The sequence below is a fragment of the Lycorma delicatula genome, chromosome 9, assembly GCF_047948215.1.
Source record: "Lycorma delicatula isolate Av1 chromosome 9, ASM4794821v1, whole genome shotgun sequence".
NCBI lineage: Eukaryota > Metazoa > Arthropoda > Insecta > Hemiptera > Fulgoridae > Lycorma > Lycorma delicatula.
In genome coordinates this window covers 125,414,265-125,439,629 of record NC_134463.1, presented here as the reverse complement: position 1 = coordinate 125,439,629, position 25,365 = coordinate 125,414,265, and the positions used below count along the sequence as shown (strand labels likewise).

The 25,365-nt window shown below is 29.2% G+C and overlaps 1 protein-coding gene and 1 long non-coding RNA gene across 5 annotated transcripts in view; one reads left to right on the top strand and one right to left on the bottom strand.

Annotated features, from left to right (window-relative positions):
- Positions 1–25,365, bottom strand: part of ckn (CRK like proto-oncogene, adaptor protein) — a 288,310-nt gene that overhangs the window by 45,525 nt on the left and 217,420 nt on the right. For all 4 annotated transcript variants that reach the window (XM_075374427.1, XM_075374426.1, XM_075374425.1 and 1 more), the window contains 5 exons: positions 16,882–17,067; positions 13,577–13,677; positions 9,448–9,585; positions 3,680–3,883; positions 1,177–1,287 (listed from right to left, as the gene is read on the bottom strand). In XM_075374427.1, the coding sequence (XP_075230542.1) occupies positions 1,177–1,287; positions 3,680–3,883; positions 9,448–9,585; positions 13,577–13,677; positions 16,882–17,067 (740 nt within the window). The remainder of the gene's footprint in view (positions 1–1,176; positions 1,288–3,679; positions 3,884–9,447; positions 9,586–13,576; positions 13,678–16,881; positions 17,068–25,365) is intronic.
- On the top strand, positions 14,772–25,131 carry LOC142329711 (uncharacterized). The gene is made up of 3 exons (XR_012757571.1): positions 14,772–14,977; positions 19,253–19,363; positions 24,994–25,131. It is a non-coding gene; the product is annotated as an uncharacterized LOC142329711 (long non-coding RNA).

The window sequence follows — 25,365 nt, the reverse complement described above, 5'->3', positions numbered from 1 at the left end:
AAAAAGAAAATAAATAAAACTTAAGTAATAAATTATTAAACACAGATTACTAAAATAAATTCTCAACATATTACGAAAATGCTAGCAGGTCACTAAATACTTAAATGTTGACCATGAACAGTGTTTGTGAAGCATTAGACTATTCTTTCATTTCATTCATTGTGTTCTGCCAATGGGGCAGGTCTTGCCATGGGTGCTTCCAATTGTTCCTGTCCTTTGCAAGTGTTTCTATTTCCATATATTTTCCTCTTTCCACAACCCCATCAATCAACTGAAATCTTCTTCCCCTCCTTCTATTACCATTTACCTATCCTTCAACTGCATCTATTAGTAAGCACTATCTTCTCATTCGATTATAATATGACTCTGAATAATAAGAGGGATTAGAAGAGATTCAGATTTACTTTAAAAACAATATGCGCCATTAAGCTTTTGTATCACTATAAGATAAAAATAATTTCTTTGTTAAGCCATAAACAGCCTTAACACCAACATATTCATTCTAAATGTTCCAGTATTCCTAACATAATCCTTATACAATCAGATGTACATCACAGAATATCCAAATGGTAATGAAGAAATCAAGTCTAAGGAAAAGGGATTAGTTGTGACAATGATGATCTATCCAAAGAGAAACTGCAGTTCAAGATTCAAAAAGAGTTCAAGAGTCAACAGTAACATGCTGAGCGTCACCAGTTGAGATAGAAAAGCTGCTGTACTACTACGCGTATATGCATGGTCAGCATGTTGTATTTATGAATCGACCACAGCCTGCAAGTGCTCAACACTGAATCTGTAAATAACTTTTAATTGCATTTATCAATGGTTCAGTTTTGGACGTTAAATGATCTACTATCAAAAATCATATTATCAAAAATGATAATATGGCTATTTTAGCAAAATGGTACTAGAACAGAATTAAAAGTGTAATCAAAATTTTAAATTAGTTTTTAATATTTTCACCAAAAAAATTGGTAAAAATCTGCTCAGTGTTAGATTTACTTTCATTATCATGAATACAGTGAAAAATACTACAGATAGAATACACAACTACAACAGCAGTATGTGTCAATATTTACTGCAACAACTTCACATTACATATTACTATATATAAATAACAGAATCAGGGCAGAGCATAAAATTCTGATTTAAAAACCAATAAATTTTAAAAATTACCTCAGGAGTCATTCGTGATATCGTATGCATATCATAACCGGCGGATACAAATAATGGAAAATATTCTTCAAAATGTAAATCTAGTAACCAACCGTGTAGTACTTCCTGGTCCTAGAACACAAAATTTATGTAATATTGAATTGCAATTATCACTATTATATTAATAAACACCATACTGTATAATTCTAGAATAGAAAAAGTAACTTTAATCTATGAGGTGTATTTTGAAAGTAAAGGCCTCTTCCGAATAAAATGTAATTAATAAGAATCAATGATATCGCACAAGCACAGAAGCTTTAAGCTCTTCATTAGTTAGCTGCTGGCAATCTTACCAGTAATTTGTTATTATTTGCTGCCACTGGTAATGATTACTAATAGCTGGAACAATAAACAACCCCACTAGTTGTGAAATCCAAAATATGATTTGATTTTTCAACCTGAAAGATCACAATATTTTTGAAATTATTGTAAATTACATGAAATTTACAAACCTGTAGTAATGAGAGAACTAAAAATAAGAAACTGGAGTAGTGATTTTAACAAAGGCCATACAAATACTCATGATAAAGAGGTGTGGAAGGTCTAGTGTTCAAAAAGATGACCTTATTGAACAAGTGAACGCAAAGTTTGAGAACACTGACACTAAATTAGCATTCTTGCAACAAACTTTCACACATTTCATGGAATACAATGCATGGAACTGTTATAATGTACCTAGGCTACTGTAAACTTTATGACAGTGGATACTGAAAATGTTGACCGCAAATTTGTGTTGAACAGATGCATCAAAGAATGGCAAAATACATGCATTTTTGTACAACTATGAGAGAGAAAAAGGGGAGATGAATATTCTCTATATTATGAGTGGTAATGAAACATGAATTTTATCCAGATAAAAACCTATGCAGTGGTGTCATTCAAGTTCACTAAAACCAAAAAAATTCAAGCAAACCCATTCAGCTCAGAAGATCGTGATAATTATTTTCTGGAACAAAAAGGTATCCTACTGAAGTTCATGGAGCTGGAAACAATCATAGCAGAGGTATCCTGTGAAAAACTTCCAAAAATAGGATGTACAATTTAGAGCTAGTAATGAGACATACTGTCATCAGAAATTGTTTCCATCCACAATAACTTACACCCGCAGAGTCCTGCCTGTTATGTGAGGAAGATTTATCATTACAAGCGGGAAACTTTTGATCAATTCCCTTACAGCTCAATCCTTATACTTAATGACTGCAATGTCTTTCTTCATTAAAAAAGTAGCTTGATTCTTAATGGTTTGAGAGCAGTGAAAAGTAGAAAACACCTGTATTGAGCTGATTGAAATTTCAGGGGACAGATTTTTATGAACAGAGTGTTAAAATAGTTGTTCCTAGATACCAGAAATGCTCAGAAAAGAATTGGGACTATATAGAAAAATAAAACAAGCATGTATAAATATATAACATTTAATAAACTTTTTATTCACTTACTTACTTTTTTTTTATGCCCTACCTCTTACTTGGGAAACATGCTTTGTATTTTAAATAATTAAAATATATAAGAGATAATTTCTTTAAACATCTTGAAAAGAAAAATGTTGAGAAATCATCCACTTTTTTCCCCAAAGAAAATAAAATTGTTTACTAAAACTACACTTCTCAATGATGTTAACACAACCTTCAGAAATTATTACACCAATAATATTAAACTGTGGAAAAACTGACTAAAACGTATGATGTCCACATTATTTGATTAATTTTTATTATAAAATATATATATAATCTACATGAATATTTTTAATGGGCTCACAAGACAAAAGAAATGTCTTTGAAACTTTTTGCCTTTCTGATTGTGACAATACATGATGGGAAGAGCTAATCACCAAAAAATAATTTTCTCTGGTTTTATTATTTATTTGTCACAATCATTTTGCATTACATTTTGGAATATTTTGAATCCATCTTTGGATTAATTTATTTAATTTTTTTTTCTGTTTTTATTTATAATGAATGATTGCTACCACACGCTCTTTTTTTGTTCTTTTTTTTTGGGAATACAAAATATTGGTAACTTATGAAGAATGTCAAGCTATGTAAAAATATACACTAATAATAATGAACAAAATAACAAGCATAAACTGAGAATCAAATCTATATCTAAGCTACGAGTATATTGATAGGGATATCTAATCGTTAATCTAACACAAAAATATAACTGCACGCTTAATTTTTTTGTATTCAACATAATCATTGACCTGAACAGAAAAAAAGAATTCTTTAGACATAAAAATTCATAAAATCATAGCAAGACAATTTTATTTTTCATTACAATGTCAAAAGGATTTAATCTAAATTTTGAAAAATCATGTTTATATCGGTTTAAGATTTATGATGTCAGTTGTTTCCAAATTATAAGTTAACAAATAAATTAAAAACTTTCACTTTATTTTTTATAACTGTTAAAAAATTTGCCTATAAAATTTTATCATTTATTTCTTGACTACTCTTTTATAACTTACCGGCACTCCTTGTAAAAGAAGTCTTTCTACACGTGAAGGTGGACCACTTTGCGTATCAGATGATCCAACAGAGGACGAAGATAATGAACATCTAGGGTGATGAGGAGGTCCCAGATGACAACCAGAAGCTCTACCGCTATCTAGACTGGCAGTAGAATGACGTGAACCTGATCCTGATGATCCCGGGCTATCTCTACCAGGACTCTGACAATATTACAGGAAAATGATTAAAAATTATAGAAAATCTTTATTCATTATACATTATACGTTATTCATTATTTATTACACAGATATAAATCATTAACTTACAGATCAGTATAAAAATGATTAATAACTGATTACAGATACACACTTGTGTAATTAGTATGTACTTACAGTAATTAGCTGAAACTTTGACCTTCATAAATGCTTCCATTAGCTACTTTATAAAGTCTAACAAAGCAAAAAGAACTGTATTAATGTAACAGTTAGACGGATGATTACCATCATTCTCTCTCAAAAGGGACAGAACTGCTTAATTACACAAGCCTGAAAATTTGGGTTGTGGAATGTTTTTTAATTTCATATGTAATTGATTCCTATGTATTTTTTAGCGCTGATTTCAAAAATAAACTTTTTTTCCATCATATCTGAGTTTTTGAAAATAGCAATTTTCAAAATTTGTAAAAAGTTGAAAAACTGCAAAAATGTGATACTATAAAAGACATAAAATGTTTTTTTTTTTTATTATAATTAATAATAAAATAGTAAAAATTGTTTACATACAATTTTTATATTCATTATTTTAATTTCATTACAGATTAAAACTTGATCATTAATATTATTTATTAATTGTTTTCTTATTATTAATATATACAATTCACACAATGAGCAGAAATAAATTTACCATTAACCAACATATATTCAAAAATGATTAATTTTATGAGTATATGTTACAAATTACACTACTTCATTCTATATTGAAAAATATTTGAAGTTTTTTATAAACAAATGAGTATCGTTCAGAAAGTTCTAGGCCTGACACAGAGATAGTCCAAGTATAACCAGATAACTATGATTTTTTTTGAGTTCGATCCATTAGATGGCATACAGCATAATTTCAGACACAAGCATTCAATTGATTGTATGTAAAGATCAAGTGAAAAAAAAAGTTTTGACATTTTCTGAAATATGAATAAAATTGAAGTTTAAGCTGTTAAAAAGGCTTTATTTTAAAAGTCTAACCCCAGTGGACATACAAAAAGAGTTACATTGTATTTCAAAGGATTCTCCTGATATTATTCAACAGTAAAAGAGTGAGCTGCTGAATTTAAATGTAGTCAGTCATACATCCATTCAAATGTTCATATCTGGCCAAAAAGAAAGTGCCTTTTGCTATGATAATGCTTCGGAGCACAAGTCTCAGGTTGCTTCTGAAATATTTTGTGACCTACGCTTCAAAGTGCTTCCACATGTGCCATATTTGCTGGATTTGAAGCCCAGCGATTGCTTCCTCTTCCAAAACCTGAAGAAATGGCTCATTGAAAGAAGATTCACTCAAATGATGATGAAGTCAAAACTGAAACAACTGCTTACTTTGCAGAGTCAGATGAATAGCGTTATTTACAAGTCATTCAATAATTGAAGATATAAATCACTCTAAAGCTAAAACAGTATAATTAATCAACGTGACATTTTTTTCACTTTTCAACATAATTTCCAGCAACATTAATTCACCTGTCTCATCTATTAATCAGCTTATTTATGTCTGCTATAAATAAATCTTTGTATTGATGACAGAGCCAATCTAGCACACTTTCTTTTGACATTGTCAATGCCGTTAAACTTCTTACCGATATTTTCTTGAGTGAGTGAGCCACAAGTAGAAATTCGATAGTGCCAACCCAGGGCAAATGGTGGAGGAAAGGTAGTACTTCTTGATGTAATTTGTTGACAGTTTCTCAAATTACTTGAGCTGTATGAGGCCAGGCATTATCAAGAAACACAATGATGCCTTCCTTTGTGCTGAGATCCAGGGTGTTTTTTCAACACTGCCAGCTTCATTTTGTTAATAAGCACGTAACAATAGTATGAACTGTTTATTGTTTTACAATCTCCTAGAAAATCAACAAAAACCAGGCGCTTTTAGGGACCCAAAGGTTGGGATCCACCCAGCATATTGTCATCATGATTCTTTCGGCTGACGGTTGGGTTTGGAATTTTTCCTTGACAGGTGAACTCACATGCTTCCATTCCACATTCTGCCTTTTTCATTCTGGTTCATAATGGTGAATCCATGTCTCATCATAGATTACAATACTGTGCAAAAAAGCATCACTTTCTTATTGTGATATCACAATGCAAAAACATCACTTCTTGCTGCTACTGCTGTTTCACCTCTGTGTACATGCGAAGTCTTGTTTCCTTATGATGATTTGTCAACTGTCTTGGAATCGACCTCAAACTTGTTTTACAGTACTTGAAGCTTGTATAATGACAGTGATAATGTTATGAACTGAACTGACCCTTGCTTGTAATTTTTCAGCTGTAATCTCAACTGTAATCCAGTGTTTTCTTTTCGGATAAGAGTCTATGCAAGTTTCAAGTGCTGGAGTTGAAACTTCAACTGGACATCCAGAATGGTGCTTGCCAGTCACTGAAGTTCAACAATCTTTAAATTTTTCCAACCTCTTGTAAAAATTTCTGCAGTTTATATATAACTTTCTCCGTAATGTTTGGTCGTATAAGAGTAATATTAACTACTTTTTTTTTTTTTTACCTTCAGAAAGCAAAATATGGATCACTGTACACTGTTCAACAAATTCAAACTTCAAGAGGACTCACCATTGTAAAATGAGATTTTAAGATTATAAACAAAATATTTTACTCAAACGGCTGATCAAAAGTCATCAAAGGATTATCAACTTACTGTTCTGAAAATATCCTAAGCCTCTTACTTTTTTTTGCCTTCAAAGCTATTTGTGTCTTTGATTATTGAATTACCCTTGTATTAATATTATTAAAAAGTAGGAAAGTTGTCGATCTAAATGTATTTAATTGCAAGGTTTTTACATGGAAAAGTAAAAAAAAATTTTGAAAAATCTTGTGTTTTCTTCTTCTGGCTGAGAACTTTCCAAACAATCTTTAGAAGGATTAAGGAAAATTACTGAAAAACCTTAATAAGAGATCAGAGTAGAATCATTATACAATCAGGTTTTAAATTAGATGCTGGAAGATAAATTAAATAAGCGTATATAATAATAATTATCAAATACAATAGTTAAAAATTACAGTTTAATTTTGATGAATACACTATAACAAAACTGCTATATTGTTATTGAAATGTTTTTAGAATTTTCCTGGAATATTACAATAACAAAATGATTGTGAAACATATCTAAAATTTTCCTAAAATGTTTTAGACATAATAAAAAAATTTATATTAATAACAGTTTATATCAAATAATTATAAAAAAATACATTATTATTGATTTTTGAATCCTCCCTGCCTTTTATTAGAAAAAGTAAGCATAACACAAATCTCCCTCCTCTTAAGATACTTATACAATACTTGAATGGCCTCTTATTATTCAAAGGGGGACAGTTGAAAAACTGATTTTGTTACACATTCTTTGTGATTTTTTGTCACTATTGAATACACTATTATAAATATATCTGTATCATTATTCGTGTGTTGATCATTTTTTAAATTCTATTCTAACAGATAGTACAAAATAATCTTGACTCCATTTAAAATGTCTTTGTGTTTATATTATATTATACGTCACCAATCCATCATAGTTTTATATATTTAATTCATAAAAATGTGACAAATTTTTAAATAAAGTAAAATGATAATAATGATTTGAATTATAAATCTGATATTATTTCGGATGATTTACCCAACAACGATAAGAATCAATATGCTGATGATAAAACAAAGTGTGTTGATCCTATCAACATGCTACCACAGAACCTCCTCTCATAACATAACAGCTCCTTTTTTATACATTCAAATATTCTAAATTTTTAGTTAAATAACCGTAAAAAACACCAAATAAATGCATGGCTTAATTTTAATTTTATATATATTTTTGATATAATATTTCCATCAAAGCCAAATAAAAAAAATCTCAATAAAAATCCTACCCGTATAAAATTTTTAGTATAATTGTGCGACTTCTGGTGTCCACACCATCTGAAAACTCATTTCACCCTGGATCCATTTATGTTCTTCATACCTTATGACAATGAATTTGTATGCAGATTTGGTTACAGAGTAAGGTAATCTATAACAAGGCTTTAAATCATAAGGAAAAATTCATTATTTAAAGAAGGAGAGATGACATCAATGTCAGTACACCACTAATTGCAGTAAAGAGGTGGTTAGGGTAAAACTAAATCGTCTGTCTCCTATTTGTTCTTGATTACAGATAGATAATAAAAAGAAAAATTATTTTATACCATTTATATTTTTCAATAAAAACTGATTAAAATTAACATATAATTCATAATTTACACCAAGTAAATAAATTTCCATAAATATAAAACAATAAATGATCCAGTAAAACTGTATTGTTATTCAAAGAGTGAATAGAGTAAATACAGGTATCCCAGATAAAATATAAACATCAATCAGCCTCTAAAAAATTTGAATTAATTATCATATCCTTCAACGTTTTATTGGAAAGGACTCGTCCAACATTGAACTATCACACCAGCGCAGTAGATTGCTACCGACAAACACAACAAAGCGATGGTCAGTACATTGTTAGCAAGAATATTGTGTTTTCACAAGAGTATTGAGACAGGTGACTAAACACAAAAGTCAAGAACAGTTTTGAATTCACAGTTGTTGAATTCAATCAGAGATTAACTGGGTTGCCAAAAGAATTAATTAGATGCTTATCGACTGAAATTAACTTGCTGAAATCAACCATTTATCTGATGACAAAACATATGACCATATTGAGTTCAACCAATTCCATCAGTTAGTTAATCCCAACAATGAAAAATTATTAGAATATTGTCCGCAGTTTCATCAATTTGTGTGAGGGGATTCATGTTTTGGACTTGCTATTCTTCTCTGACAAGGAATGGTTTTATGTGGACAGCTATGTAAGCAATCAAAACAGTAACATCTGGAGGTTTAGAAAACTCCTGTGCGCATTATGAAAAACTATTGCATCCACAGAATATGAGCATCTGGTAAGCAATATAAAAAAAAATGTTAATCCTATTTACTTTGAGTACATTGTTATTGAAGAACGATATCAAAATATTTTGTTGTAAATCAATTTACTGTTGTTATAGGAAGATTGATACTGTTGGTTACAACATGACAACGCAGCATCAGACCATGGAAATTCAAGAACTGCTTTCATTAACAAATTCTTTGATATTGTGTCATTGGCCGTGGCTTATGGTTGCCGAGATCTCCAGGTTTAACAATTAGATTTTTTTTGTTTGAGATTATCTCACAGAAAAAGCCTACAGCAACAAACCAAGAACAAATGAAGATTAATATTGAAGAAACCATATTAAATATCCAGTCACAATCTCTAAACACAATAAGAAGTGAAAAGAGTGGAAGCGTGTATTTAGGAAGAAGACAATCACTTTCAGCATTTATTCTAAAATTGAAGGTATTCTAAAATTTGATTAAACTTATTTGATAATTTATTCATGCCATTTTTGTAAGTATTCCTACTGAAATATGGCTATGCTAAATGGGTTGTGCTCTATATGGGACAGTTTGCATTTACGTTATGAATAAATAAATAACTTACCTGTGTCATGTCAATGCCTTGATCTTCTTGCAGTGACAACTGGTGATGGTAATAAACAGATGCAGCAGTTTGTGCAGCAGCTGCTGCAGCTGTTTTACATGAAGTACCATGATGAAATGTGCCGACCATCTGATTATACTGTTATAACAAATACAAGTTTTAAAAATCAAATACCCAGAGAAAATCTAATTTAAAACAATAAAATTATTGAGAAAAATAATTATGCATGTAAAAGAACAAATTTGAAATCTATGAAAAGAACTTCTTAACGAAATCTTAAAAGAAATTTGTTTTTCATAAATAGTTAGTTACATTAATCATACAATGGATTTGGAAAGTCACTGTGCAGTATGCTTTATAATTACGAGGTGCATTCAGTTCTTTCAGCATTAGGTTGGTTGCCCTGTGGGTTCATTGGGCAATGCTCAGTAATAAATCAAGACAAACTTATTCAATTCTGATTGAATGAGCTTCGTTTCATTTCATGTTGTTTTGTTTATTAGGATCAATAGTTGCGAGAAACATAATGGTTCTTTTGATAGAGGAAAAAATTTTCCTCATTAATCACATCTTTTGTGAAGATGACAAGTATACAGATTTGGTGAAGCATAAGGTTTTTGAAAAGTTCCCAAATACTCCTCACCACAATGCAGTTTGAACTGTTAATGAAAAATTTCAGGCAACAGGCTCTGTTGAAGACACTGATCAAAGTGGAAGACCACCTAAACTAAACAAACAGAAGTTGAAAATTCCTTCAAAATCCATCAAATAACTTGCCACGATACATACAGCTGTAAGAAAAGAACTGCAACTTTACCCCTACAAAGTAATATAGGTTCAAGAACTAAAACCTACAGATCATGCCAAAAGATTAAATTATTGTTAATAATTTAAACATTTTATTGACCAAGATTGCATAGGTATCCTCAAAATTATATTTTTACAGATGAAGCGTAGTTTCATCTGGGAGGGTATATTAATTCACAAAATATACGACTGTAGTTGACAGCTAACCACCATGAATTACACAATACAGAAAATTGGAATTTGGGTCCGTGTGAGTTGAATGTGCATTGTGGGACCAATCTTTTTTGAAAATACAGTTAATACTGATTGTTACTGTGCTGTTTTAGCAAACTTCACTTAACAGAAGCATAAATCAATCACAGTTGGTTCCAACAAGAGAGCATCACAGCGCAGACAGTTAACTGGTCAATGACGTTTTTATGTAATGTGTTTGGTAAACAAATCATTTCGAGAGGTTTGTGGCCTGCACGATCACCCAATCTGACTTCCCCACATTATTTTCTAAATGGGGCAGTGAAACAAGCAGTGTATTGCAACAGACCACCACAAATGACAAACTAAAAACTACAATAACAGAATATGTATGTGACATTCCAGTATATCAGTTGGTTAAAGTGTTTGAAAACAAATTGAAATGTGTGCATTGTTGTACTGATGTTGGGGAGGAGGCCATTTTCAATACCTTTCATAAACTATTCCAGTTATTGTAATATCCATTTCTATAAAATAATGAAATAAAAATAGAAAGTAATAATGAATGTGCTGTATTATAACATATGTGACTGTATCATAATCATACTCTAATTGCTGATGATCCATGTTTCAAAAGGGCCAAGTTGATAACTTTATAGAACAAAGCCTGACAAACTAATAAAGGTAAGTACCAAACTCAGGGCAGGGTCTATTAATATGTAAGTTCCACACATTACAATCTTCCCAAGTTTTGAAGTTACTTGTTATTTTTAAAAAACACACAAACATATTTTTTAACAATTTTGAAGTATTTATCTTGTCAAAATTGTTTAATAAATGCAATAATCAGTAGTAATACTCATACAGAGATTCAAAATGAGCCTCAACATCTCACCTTGTATAAGTACCAATCTGAATTTAACTGTACAGACAGATTACCATCAGAAAATACTTATTTATATAGGTGTCCTGAAGTTACATCAAAAGGTTTTCTTAGATAAAATGTTAAGCCATTTACTGTGAACAAAATGACGCCTCATTTGTTCAGATCGGTTGATAAACTCTGAAATTGTTAAACTGGATTGCAAAAATTATGCAGTCTGACAATTTTGAACATGTATTAATTTAATTAAAAATACAAAAACAAAACTGTGGTTATCTTAGGAGAATACTCTGTACGCAAAAAAAAATAATAAATGATAAAAACATACAGCAAGTTTTGCATTTCCGATACCTTCGGTGCGACATAACTTATGATGGAGAATATTATATTAGCCAGAAATTGACAAAGTTTCAGACATTGTGCTGATGTATTCAACGAACGCTCTCCAAGAAAACCAGATAGGAGACAAGATTAAAGTTTTACAAGATGATGACTGTACCGATGCTATGTATGGTTCAGAGATGTGGTGATAAATCAAAAACACTTAAGTAGGATACAGGCATCAGAAATGAGGTTCTTGAGATCAGTAGAGGGCTGTATGAGATCAGATAGGCTCTATAATAAAGAGGTCCACAGGGAATTAAAACATTTTTAAAATGGAAGATAAGATTAAAGAAAACAGACAGAGATGGATAACACATTTAGATAGAATATCCGATGGATGTATACCCAAGGAGATTTGGAGATACAAACCGATGGGTTGGAGAAATGTGGGCGGACCAAGGAAGTAAGGTGATAAACAGTCCCAAGGATACATTTATTTTCATAAATCAAACAATAACGAATTTACTATAAATAACAATAATAAATTTATCTATATAAATAAGTATATATGGAAACCAGTAATGTAGAATTTCATAAATAAGAATTTCTGAATGTATAAATTTCTTTGAGATCGGAACAGGCGATCCGCCTATATCCAGATAGGAAGAAGAAATTCAATTAAAATAAGATTAATAATAATAATAATAATTTCTATATTAGTAATAATAGAGCAGGCAATGGAAAAAGTAATTTTTAACTAAAATCTCTGTGTAGTGAATGGGATGGACAGTACATGTCTACGTGGTTTTACGTATCATAAAACATTCTTTTTCTAACAGCAAAACAAAAATTAAAACTGGTGGTTTTGGTACTCTGAAAGTAATAAGGTACTCTAATAATCGTTTGTGGAACCTGTCTTTTAGATAACTAGATACCAATCAATACACTTACAAAATACTTTTTATATGTTATGATATCTAAAATATAGCCTGTTTACAAAAACTGAAGAAAAAGAACAAGAAATTATATTTTTAATGAATCTTCTATATTCATAAAAATGAATGTTTGTTTGTCCCGTATGTGTTCCTATTCCATTTATCCGACTGTGATGAAACTTTGGTGAGATGTTGTGTGCACACCAGTGAAGGTTTTTGAATTAGTTTGGCCTGCTAGGTGGAGCTGGGGTCAAGATATTTAAAAAAAATTGTATTTATGGTTTGATCTGGCTCATATTCAGAATATGTGTTATTTACATGTAAAGAAATAAATCTGCAAAAAATTGATCTGCTAGATGGCACTGGGGTTGAGATATTTAGAAACAAATATACAAATAGACTTTCTTTTATATATATAAAAATATATAGATTACCATGCGGACAGAAACATATTCAAAATTTGACATTTTTTAAATTTGTCTGAAAGATTTCACAAGCAATAAAGTACCTAAGCTTAAGGAAAAAACCTTAAGGTCTTGCAGGCAAAAGTATCTAAGCTCTAACAATTTTTCTTAAGTGGTCAGAAAAAGGTCTGTGAAAAAGTGGATTAGTAAATAGTACAAAAAATTAAAAAAATGTTTAATAAACTTGCATATATACGGTTGCATAATTAAGATAACAATATTTTACTAAAAGTTTGTGAGTTGTGTACATCCCCACAAAGTTTCTGAATTAGTTTGTACCTGCTAGGTGGCACTGGGGTTGAGATATTTGGAAAAATCATATTTATGGTCCCCTTTGGCTCATATTTGTCCAAAATGACAAAATATTTGTCGACACATAAATAATCATATGTAACTATATAGTGCAGGCGAAGCCGCAACAAGGATGCTAGTTACTTAATAAAATTATAAATTACAAAAGAAATTAAATACTAAATATCATTACTTTACTATCAATAAAATGTAAGAATTTGATTAGAACTTACTTGGGGTCCAGGAAATGTAAATGCAGGATAATTGAATTGGCCGGGTGGCGGTGATTTCACAGGCATGCCGTAAACATCAGTGACATCGTAACCACCACCATCTGTAACAAAATAATAATAAAGCTATTCATTATTTTAATTAATTAAATACTGTAACTTAATTAAAGATAATCTCTTCTGAGTAGATTAATATTGTTCGACATAAGTCCCTCAATTTTGAAAACACCTTTCACTTTAATTTAATAGATTTCAAATTGTCTAGTGTTATATTTTGAATACAATTTACTTTTTGCCAATTTTAAAATGCGGTTTATTATCTAAACCAAGAGCATTGAAAAAATTCATGATTTGTTTAATCTAAAGACCAATGAACACTAAAATTTTTATCAAGTAATTTTTATACTTAGATCAAAATGTGTGTATGTTTATGTACTGATGTTTGCTTAAAATTTAAATAAAATGATGAGTAAATTTCAATGATCCATCTATTAATTGAACTTTAATGATGTTTTTATTCGTAAATTTACTGAGTTAACTCTATTAATGGATGAGTAGAATGGCTTAAACCAAGGACGTGTCATATTTTACAGAATAAATCTTCAAAGTTCAACGATATGATAAACTTTAAAATATCTGAGTTATCCCTCACCCACTTCTACACGAAAGGTTATGTATTAATCTTTAATAACGTACAACAAATTGTGCAAGCAGACACAAGTATATACTACATTAAAATTTTATAAAAATTGCAAAGATATACTTTATTTTAAAATTTAGTTTTGTGGGGATAATCAGTATTACAATTATTAAAAAGTAAATGTTATCTTTGCTATTATTAGTCGTGTTTATATTTTTGTCAAAACGTATAAATTCATGTTATAAACTTTATATTCATTTTTTTTTTACATTAACGGGTACTTCCCTTATTTTAAAATATAATTAATCTCAAATTAAGATCGTCAATTAGTTATTTGTAAATGCATCTCGATGAATAAAACTGTTAATCAGATTTAAAGGATTTGCAATAAGAAATATATTCTGTAAAAACACACAAAACAAATCTGTTGTTTAGTAATTAGAAAAGAAAATAAACGTCACAGTATTAGAAAATGGAAAAAAACACGCAGCATATGTTTAAACTGTCACCATATGCCATCAATTACTCCTCTTTTTTTAAATAATAATATAGAAAAAAGAACTGTCGTTAAAACCTTAGTATGAGAACATTTAGCAGCAACATCCTACAAGAAATAATTTTTTCACACAGGCTACTATGCAAGCAATTAGTAAAAACACCTGAATACAGTTTATGGAAATGACGTTAATTTAAACAAAATAATCAAGACATTTTAAAAAGTTGAAATTTATTTATTTCACTCGCTACGTTAATTTTGCATCCAGGTAAGAGTAATTTACTTCCACAGGGATTTCTATTGCAACAGAACATTTTTTTTTGCTTGATATTGTCACATAAGCTTGAAGCTTGTGCGTGGGATATGGAAATGTAGCGTATGAAAAATACCATGCCTGACTGGGATTCAAACCCAGAACCTCCAGATGAAAAGCCGAGACGCTACCACTCTAATGTTTAAAAACATTATTAAAATCAGAAAGATTTAAGTTTACCGTTTCAGTAACTTATATAGATAATGAAAATCTACGTAATTTGAATATTTTAAATTGTCTTAATTTAATTTTATAAATCATGTTCTGATGAAGCACAAATCTCTGTGAAAGTAATAAAAGTGGATAAAAAAACATTATTGTAAGCGAAAAAAATTAATTTTAATAATTATATTGTACTGCTGAAAAGTAAGTTGTTAAATTATTTATTAAAATGAAATTATATAATTTAGTAGGTCTGTTAGTTTGTTCTATCATCCATAAATAAACACAAACTTTATTCTAATCAATACATAATTACACAATGTGGAGTTCACATTAGGAACATTAAGATGTAGGATGCTATGAACATAAAAAAATATATATATATATTATATCATTATCTAGGAGTAAGAAGAATTAGTGATCAAAGCAGTATCACAAAATATAAAATTAATAATTAAATAAGAGAAGTTTTTATTACATAAATCAATAAATGATGTGATAATAGAATTCCACAGAATGAAATAATAATGAAGTAGGTAAAATGCTAACAGCAAAAACTGTATTAAATGAACTGTTTCCACTATTAGATCAACAAAGTTAAAAATGCTAGATTAAATTCATATTTATTCATTTCATTTAACTGCAGGCACAATCTGCCTAATTATAATGTACGATAACCACCCAAATTTATTATAACATATACTGATGAGAATGATAAATATAATTTTAATACCGAGTGAGCAACATAAAACTGAACCTATAATGTAATCGCTGCAGAATCTGTAGGTTATGTTGAATTAAATTGTCTACAATTTTTATTAAACAGTTTTATCTGTTCATTGGCAATTTAATAAAGTTATTTCAAATCAAACATAAAAAAGTGACTTTTTCACCGGTTTCTAAAAAAACTACAGAAGTTACAGTTCTCGGACTCATTTTTTTCAATTTTTCAGATGGAGGAATTTCATATTAAACCATCAAATTAGCTTGGATTTTTGTATCCCAAGAATTTCTGTATGGCTTCATTTCACTGGAGGAGATGGAAATCTAGGTGAAATTTTTCGCCAGCCATAACTCGTTAACAAAGCGTTTCTAGATCTGTGTTTTATATGTACCTTTTTCTTTATTTTTACACGTAGAATAAGCTGCCAAATTATCTGCAAAACCTGGTAAATCACTTTGTATATGTACAGAGAAAGAGAGTGATAGTGCTCATAAAGTATGGGTAGACTTAACTTTTCATTCATTAAACATATAAAAAAACATTTTTCGCAAATGCCCCTACCTTGAAACCATCTATTTTGTCGGTATGAGACCACTACACCTTTCAAGTCCCTCATGGAGGTAATCAAAATAGCAAATAGTTTTATGTGGAAAGAGTATGGTGTGACAACAAATCATTTTAACGGGTATTGAAAAAAAGAAATTTTGATGTAAAAATCATCAGACTACAACAATCCCGACCAAAACAGCGGCTATTTAATACTTTTTCATTTAATATAACAAGGATTATTTAATAAAGGGGCCTATATGGATATCAAAAATTTTAGTTTCATTTTTCAGGTACAAAATGTTTTTGGGGAAATCATAATCTCTCTCTCCACAAATGTAAGAAAAACATACAATTGAAATTTTCATTGTAATTTAACTAATCATATGAAAAATCCAACAAAATATATAATATTAATAGTACCAACCTCTCACGGTAGTTATAGTATGCTCTTGATAAGATGAATGCTCTTCACCGGCGCTGCCGTAGCCCGCCGATCCAAAACTACTACCAGAATTTCTAAAGCCTCCTGTGTCGGGTGTCGATGGCACCGCAGGTGGAGCCACCTTCTTCACCTGAGCGGCCGGTTTTGGGGGCCGGCTCATACCACCCACTGCAATAAAAGAATAAAATTAATAAAAACTAATTTTAAAGTAAAACAACAAGAAAAAATAAGCAAAATATGATGTAAATGTTTTAATAAGTATTTAATTCTAAATAAATTTTTTCAGCAGAATTTTGTGAGCAGCCTTTTTCCAAATAACAAACTTTCTGTTAACATATTGTCAGTTCTACTAGAAATATATTTATTAAGACGGGAGGGAGCTAATAGCGAATGCAAATATGATTCTTACTTTCATTCATCCCACCACGATTAAAAATCCCTTTTGGCACGCCGAAAGGCAGAGATAGATTTCACCAGTGCTAAGTAGGGGATAAAAAATATTTCCACCTTAAAGTTCAGAAAAACTTCAAATTTACTCATTACGACCATAGTGTTGCACGTGAAAAAAGTTTCACATGTTTAGCATACGACAAGCCCCATCTTATAATTCCAGCAACATTTTCATCATCCCTTGCCGTAAGGGTTGGTCATACCAAAAATTGTTTCAGATTAAAGTTTTAGGTAATGTTTAGAGAAATAACGACCACTTTAAACCGATTCGATACTGCGCCTATTAAGGGAGGTATGATTTTTTTGTCTTCGAAACCCAATTTTTTCCACCTCCTGGGACAATGGTTGGTGATATCAAACAACTTTACTTGCTTAAGTTTTAGGGTCTTATCCAAAGAATAGTAGGAAATTTAACTGAATTCGATACTTTACTTAATAAGAAAGTTATAGCAATATTTTTTTTTTTGAAATAGCCCCCCATGGTCCGATTTTGCTCATTAACCAACTCAACCAAGATTTTGGGTTGTTATATTTTATGTATCAGTTTGAAAGTGATTGGCACAAACTTACGGCAGTTATCGTGCCCACAAGAAAGTGAATATATATATAACATTTTGAACTGACGGTGCTTTTGGGGTCTGTGGGATGTGAAATGCGAACATATGTCAAAATTTTCTGGAAGTCGAATCATGGTACCCATTACAATAGGTAGCTTTCTAGTGAAATCTACCTAAAAATAAGGTTCAGAAGAGTATAGACTAAAGAGTATAGTATTTTATTTTCACTCATTTATATAAAAGATGATTAAAAAAAAAATTATAATTAAACACAATTAAAAAAAATCGTTTGTTTTCATTTTTCTTTCCATCATTCAAAAAAAATATATAAAAAGTCAATCGTTTATAAAACATATAACAAAATATTTTCCATGTTTAGAAAACATTAAGTAACATATATGAAAAAAAAATGTTAAAAATATTAAAAAAAAAAGAGCAATAAATATTATTTACGAATTTTGTTTTAGAAAATAATCAGTGATAAAAGTACTGATTATCTGTCTACTGTGAACAGAAAAGTAAACTTTTGAAAATAATCCAAATTAGTAACTAATTTATTTAATACAGTCAATAAATGCGCAAGAAATTGTCAAAAAACAAAAATTAGAAGACTATAGAAGTGAAAACAAAATAAAAAACCGTAAATAAATTGTATAACAGAAAGTTAATATGTAGGAAAATGGAGTTAAATTTAAAGTAGCATCTCATAAAGAGTTTACACATTTGAAATATATTTCTGTATGAATATAAAACACGGACACTAAGGAAAAGGAAAAAAGGAATACTGGAGGCATCTGAAAACTAAACACGGAGAAGTTTTAAAAAAATTAAGTGGACAGATAGGATTAAAAATGGAAAAGTAACGAGAAGAGTGGATGAAAATAGAAGGTTAATCGAAATGATTCAAAATAGGAAAACCAATCGACTGGAATATATCATGAAAGGATAACAGTTGATTAAAATAAGACAAGAAAAATCAATAAAATTACAAAGTGTGGACAGAAAAGCGTAAAATTTATAAATGAACTAAAAGGATAAAAGAGTAAATAGGAATTCAAACATTTTGCTAGAAATAGAAGGGAATGGAAATGGAGATGAAAGGGATAACAAGCCGTTTGATGATAATGATAAATTTAAAAATATTAAGTTGATACGTGATGGACTAATTTAAGTATAAAATTTCACTCTTCTATGAGCGGGGGAATTTTTTATTTCCTTGGTATTTCTGATAATTTAATTTAATAAAAAAAATAAATACTAGATGTTACATGAACTCCAACCTCCTTTCAACCCTTCACTCAAATTAAGAAAAAATTAATTAACTAAAATACCTTATTTTGTTACAGAAGTTGTCAAACCACATATGATAAACTGTTTCAGAGATTTATGTCACAATACCATCCCATCAACCTCCATGGCAAAAATACAGCATTTATGCATTTCATCAGAAAGGTCTGGTAAGAATCTCAGTCATACTTGAATATATTTAACCAGAAAAAAGTAGTAAGATTGTAGCTGAGCATCCAACTGTTACTACCAATATGAATAAATCAGAGATCCGAATGGTCATACACATAGTCACTAAAAGTAGACTAAATTTTATCAGAAATCCCATACAAAATAGTAGGCAGGGAGCAGGTACTAGATTATATAAATAAAATAAACAAGCCCAAAAGTGATTCTGCACTTGTTCTAATAATATATAATAAAACTCATCTATTAATGAGGTAATGAAGTACATACATATTTAGCAAAATACAGAAACAGGTGTCAGTGGATAAATTATTTTTAAACCTATAGCAATACTCAAAACTAGTGTTCACGTCTATAAAACTACTTTTTTATCGTACTGAATGTCATCTTACTGTGTTGCGGGGAGGAAACTTCCCTTCTCCTAAATGTAAAACGCAAATAATTTTTTTAGAGAGCAAATAACCACAGAAAAATGAGTACCAGATGTAATGGATGGAATAAGAATCATTAACGACAATCAAAACTATAATTTATATTCAATTACTACGACATATATGTAAAAGCTTTATTAATCATAAAATTATACGGTAAAGACAAGATAACAAATACTTAGGTGGGTAGCCCATTATATAATACTCTTATCAACTGTTACAATGAGATAATCACGATTATTCTTTTAATAATACATGAAAGCGTGCAAACAGTAGATGCATGCAGTGTATTTAAAACAGTCTATTTCTTTTTACATAGGCTGAACATTTATAACAATTTGTTTGTGATTGTAATGAAAGCAGAAAAATAATTGTGTACTTGTACATGTACATAATAAACATGCATTTTCAGAACCGGACAAATAACCAAACATATCCGTAAAAGAAATTTACATTTAAAAAAAAATTACAGTGTGTAATCTACAATAAGTCGAGTCCAGCGTGTTCATATGAGTTAAGCATGAGGTTACAAGAGGTTAAATTACATGCAATTAAATAGAAGATAGTTGTTAATTAATAGTTCTGTTTGTAAAACTGTAATACTGTTACAATGACAACTTAAGTAGAGTCTTTTTTAAACCAGTCCGACTTAATTCTAGGTTTACAACAACACACCATAGTTAATTATAATGAAACATGTTTATTTATATTTTGTTAAAATATAACATACCTCATTAATTTTTAATGTTTAATGTTTTTTAACAAACATTAAATATGCATAAGTCATATTAAAATATATAAACAAACATTCATCTATTTCAAAAACTGATAAATATTTTATATTAATTTTAAAAATTATCTTAAAATGTTAATTACATCTGAATTAATTTAAGCATGAAGTACTAATTCATTAAAAAGCTTGTCTTGAAATTAGTGAATAACAATTATTTTAGCTTGTAAAAAATGCCACATCTGACCAGGATTGAAACCCAGAACCTTCCAGATTAAAAAACTGAGACCATTACCAGTTTACTACAGAGGTATTCAGAAATTTAGGTCAATCGATCAGACAAATAGATATTTTATTCTAATCGATACATAATCAGTAATCAAAAGATATGGTTTACCGCAGGAAAAAAAATAACTGCCTATAAAATGCGATAGATTTTGCAAATAAGGTAAAAGAAAGAACTTAAAAATCTATTTCTTCAGCTTCATTAAAAAAAAAAATCCTCTCAAAAGTTTAACCGCATTCAGTAAACGCAAAGATCAATAGGCTAATTATTTTTATTAAAAATCCATTTTCAAGTTATTTATTTTTAAACTGGATTGCCGCAAAAAATTTAATCAGGGAAGAGAGCTCCCACTACTGCGTTAATTTTAATTATGGATTTTTAAATAATACTAATTAAAACTATCTTGAATGTTCTGCAATTCCAGTCAATGTGCATTTGAAGTACATATGTGCTTAAATAATTTCCCTAATCCCTTTTTGAATCCTGAATTGTTTTGTAGTTATTTTATAACAGCATATTCAGTATCTTCATGAATTTATCTTAACATTATAACATGTGTTTCATTTTAAATAACTAATATGGGCTTTGATAATATCTACTTTTTATTTTATAGTTAACTGTATTTTTATAATCTTCTCTGATCGATGTTTTATTACGGTATCCCTTGATCCATCCAGGCAAATAATGGCATAGTTCCTTTTTTTTATTGCTGGATTAGCATATTTACCTGTTTGTGAAGTGATCTATATAATATAATATTATGTAATAAATAGAATAAAAGACCAATTTATTTACTTATTACAACAGCATTATAAAGTGTTTTTAAAAATAAGGAAACATTGATTAAATAAATTTTCTATTTATCTACATTTCACTTAATCCACGCTAAGGTTTGAATGTAAATCAAATTTAAAAATTACCTTTATTGCACGCGGCTCAATATTAATTTAGGTTTTGCTCATTTTTACAAGTATTTTAAAAGTTTATAAAATCAGATCATTAAATTATGAATCTACAATATTTTCTTTGTAATTTGAGAATTATAAAGAATCATAAGACGAATGAGAGGTTAATGTCGGTTGTAAATCAGTTGCTATGACAGCAGTGATGAGAGAAGATGCAGGATCCCGGATCAAATTGATAAGTTATTTTTATCAAGCTCATTAAATCACTATATATTCTGTTATAAGGTTGTACTTTTAAAAATTATATTTTATTTGGTTTTATATTGTAAATTCTTTAATTTAATTGATTTTTAGTCAGATATTTGATTTTTATTTTTCTTATTTTACTTTATTTTTTTAAAATTGTTTCTTGTGTTTTGGCTTTTTGAAATAAACTGTTCTTGTGATTTTTCTGAAGGTGAAAAATCAAAAGAGGATTTATAAAGAACTGTAAAATGAGTGGTAATGTCATATAACAAGTCCTAAACAGCCTTAATACCTAAATAGGAAATTACTTGCTTTAATACAAAATTAAAAGTAAACCTTTAAAATACAAAATTAAATCTTGTATTTTATTTTTTGAATAACTTTGTCTAAATTTAGGGTCGTTTTGAATTAATATGGGAGGAGTTACAGTGCTATCTGTTTTATCATAATATTAAAAATTAAAAAAAATAAAATAACAAACAGTTAACCATTTTGAATAACAGCAAACACAAGTAATTATTATTGTCAAGGAAATATTTTAATCGGGTATTTATTGTTAATACTACAATTATATCAGCCAATAGCTGAGTGGTAAAACAATCTCTGTCTTTCATCTGGTAAGTGGTCTTGGGTTCAAATCCCAGTCAACATGATATTTTTCATACACTACAAAAACTCACTTCACATTAACGGCTGTAGTTACGAGATTACGCTGCTGTTGGATTAAAAATGAATAAATAAATATTTCTTTAGCAAAAATTTTTTAATATAACATTTATACTCATTGTATTTAAAGGAAACACAATATAAAGCATATTTATATAATATAAAAACTCTTAAATAATTTTTCAACAGTTAAACAAAATAAAATTTAGCAACTGTTCAGTACGATCTATTTTTTTGGACGAGACGATTACTTGGGGTGTACTATAAGTACAAATTCGAAATGAGTTCTAAAAAATATTAAATGGTGACCAAAAATGTGATTGTTTATCCATATCTTATTAGTCCTAATATTTTTATAATTATTTATCCTTTATTAATATATAATTAATCAAGTAATTAGTGAAAAACTAGTAGATGATTGTTATATCATTATATATTTGGAAGCAAGGATGCCTACATACTTTAACAACTTATAATTTGAGAAAATAAATGCACAAACAGCTGTTTACTTTATGGTAAATAGGTATACATCAATGAAAAAGGCATAAGACTTATTAAATATTTTTTATTATCAAATTTTAATGTTAAATTCTAGAGTTAATGATGAAAGTGGCCACCATCTTCCTGAATACACGCTTCCATTCTGTTTATGTATTTCTTGCAAATGTCTTCACAGTTTATGACCGTTATTTAATTTACCTTCTTCAAAACTGATCTTCAATTGCTCTACTGTTCTTAGTTTGTCGTTGTAAGCTTTTTCTTTTAGGTAACCCCAAAGATAAATCTGGAAATCACAGTGTCCATTAACCACGACAAGTAACAGAATCACTCCACACTTCTTTAATGAAAAAAATTGCTAAATTTACATAATGTGATGTTGCACCACCAACTTCTTCCATCGGTGCAATGAATTATAGTAAAATATTCTGATATTGTTTCTACAATATTAATGGTATTTAACATAAATAGGATCTACAATTTTATTTCATTAAATTGCACAACAGATGCCCAACTTCTACAGGTGAAATTGTTTTTTATGATATGATCAGGGATTTTCTGCAGTCCAAAATCTACAGTCTTGGTTATTTTTTTAGCTTAATTAATAAACTGTTTGAATTCGATACTGTCGCAGGTTAAACTGTTTTTTCGCCTAATGAATAGTTGATTTTGGCAAATTAATTTCACTTGACAAACTTCTAATTGATTTTTTTGGCGACAGGTTATTGATTTCGGAGACTGTGTATAACTCGATAATAAAAACAAGTTCCCTTGTGAAAACACCATCTTTTCACTAAAAATGCACTGAGTATTCTACTGGCATAATAGCTGGCTTAGATAAGGAAATACTACTAGTTACCAAATTTATGCCACATTTAAAGCTTGCCATATTTCCAGTTAGGGTAGAATTTGTTCATTAAGATCATGAATTTTATATATTCAGATTGCTTTGTTATGGGTAACAGTAGTGTTAGCGCAATATCAGATGTTGGACATTTTCATTTCAGTAAAACATAAGAGAATAGAACAGTAAAATCAGATGTTATAAAAAGCTGACTGCTGGGTTGCATTTTATATAGGACACCCCATACAAATGATTTAAACCTTTTATTAAAATTATAATTTTTTAATAATTCCCTTTTCTATAAAAATAAATTTCTATATGAAATCAAACTTGTAAAATAAAAACCCTGAATTGAACTGAATAATCAGTTGTGGTAAAAATATATTGAAAGATCAAATTTTCATTGCGGCCATCTATAAAATTTCAAAAGATAAAACAGACTGCATACAAGAAAATCAATCTGGACTTATTTTTGAGAAAGGAATTTATTTTTAAAATGAAAAAAACAAATTTATGAAGGTTTCTGTTTACCCTTATTGTCTTAAAAGTAAGTAAAACATGTTTAAGGGACTTACCACAAGACACTTGTATCGATTTTTTCAGTTTTTCATTTCGTAAGAAATTCATACAAAAGCTCTCCATATTTATCGTTCATTTATTACTACATAAATGTGGAAATGTTATAAATAAAATTGAAACAATAATTAATATATATTAATTGTATTATGAAAGTTATCTATACTTTGCTAAGTAACTAACAGCGCTTGTGTTAAATACTGTCACCGACATTCAACACTTGAAACACACCTCGACTCACCCACTCAAATTTTCAAGAGTAATAACACTCACTGTATTATCAAATATGCTGTACTTGACATAAAGATATTTTCAAAATAAATTAACTAAAACCACATTGAAGTAAAGTGCAATTTAAAAGTACATGAAAACTCATTACTGTGCAAATATATAAGTTATTAAGCAACAAGTAAATCGTTTTTCTGTCTCCAGGGGATGTTGCAGTAAGGATAAAGCAATACAAGGTCGATGTTCTTACCGGAGTGAAACATATATAACATACCTTTAGTTTCCTTATAATGTCAATCAGATTGTTACAAAAATTCTATCTTATAAAGTATTTGATTTATTTTTTATTGATTTTCAATTGTATTCCAATATTTAATTGATACATTCTAGTTTAGTATGTTTTTTTAAAGATATAATCATTTTTGGAATTTTTCATAGATATCCTCCTTGAAATATTAAATTCAAGAAAAAGAATTTTTATCTGTGATTAACAAACCATAAAAACTAGAAAAATAAATTAAATACCATTATTAAAGACTATCTTTTTTTATTAAAGATGTAAAATTAAGTTATATA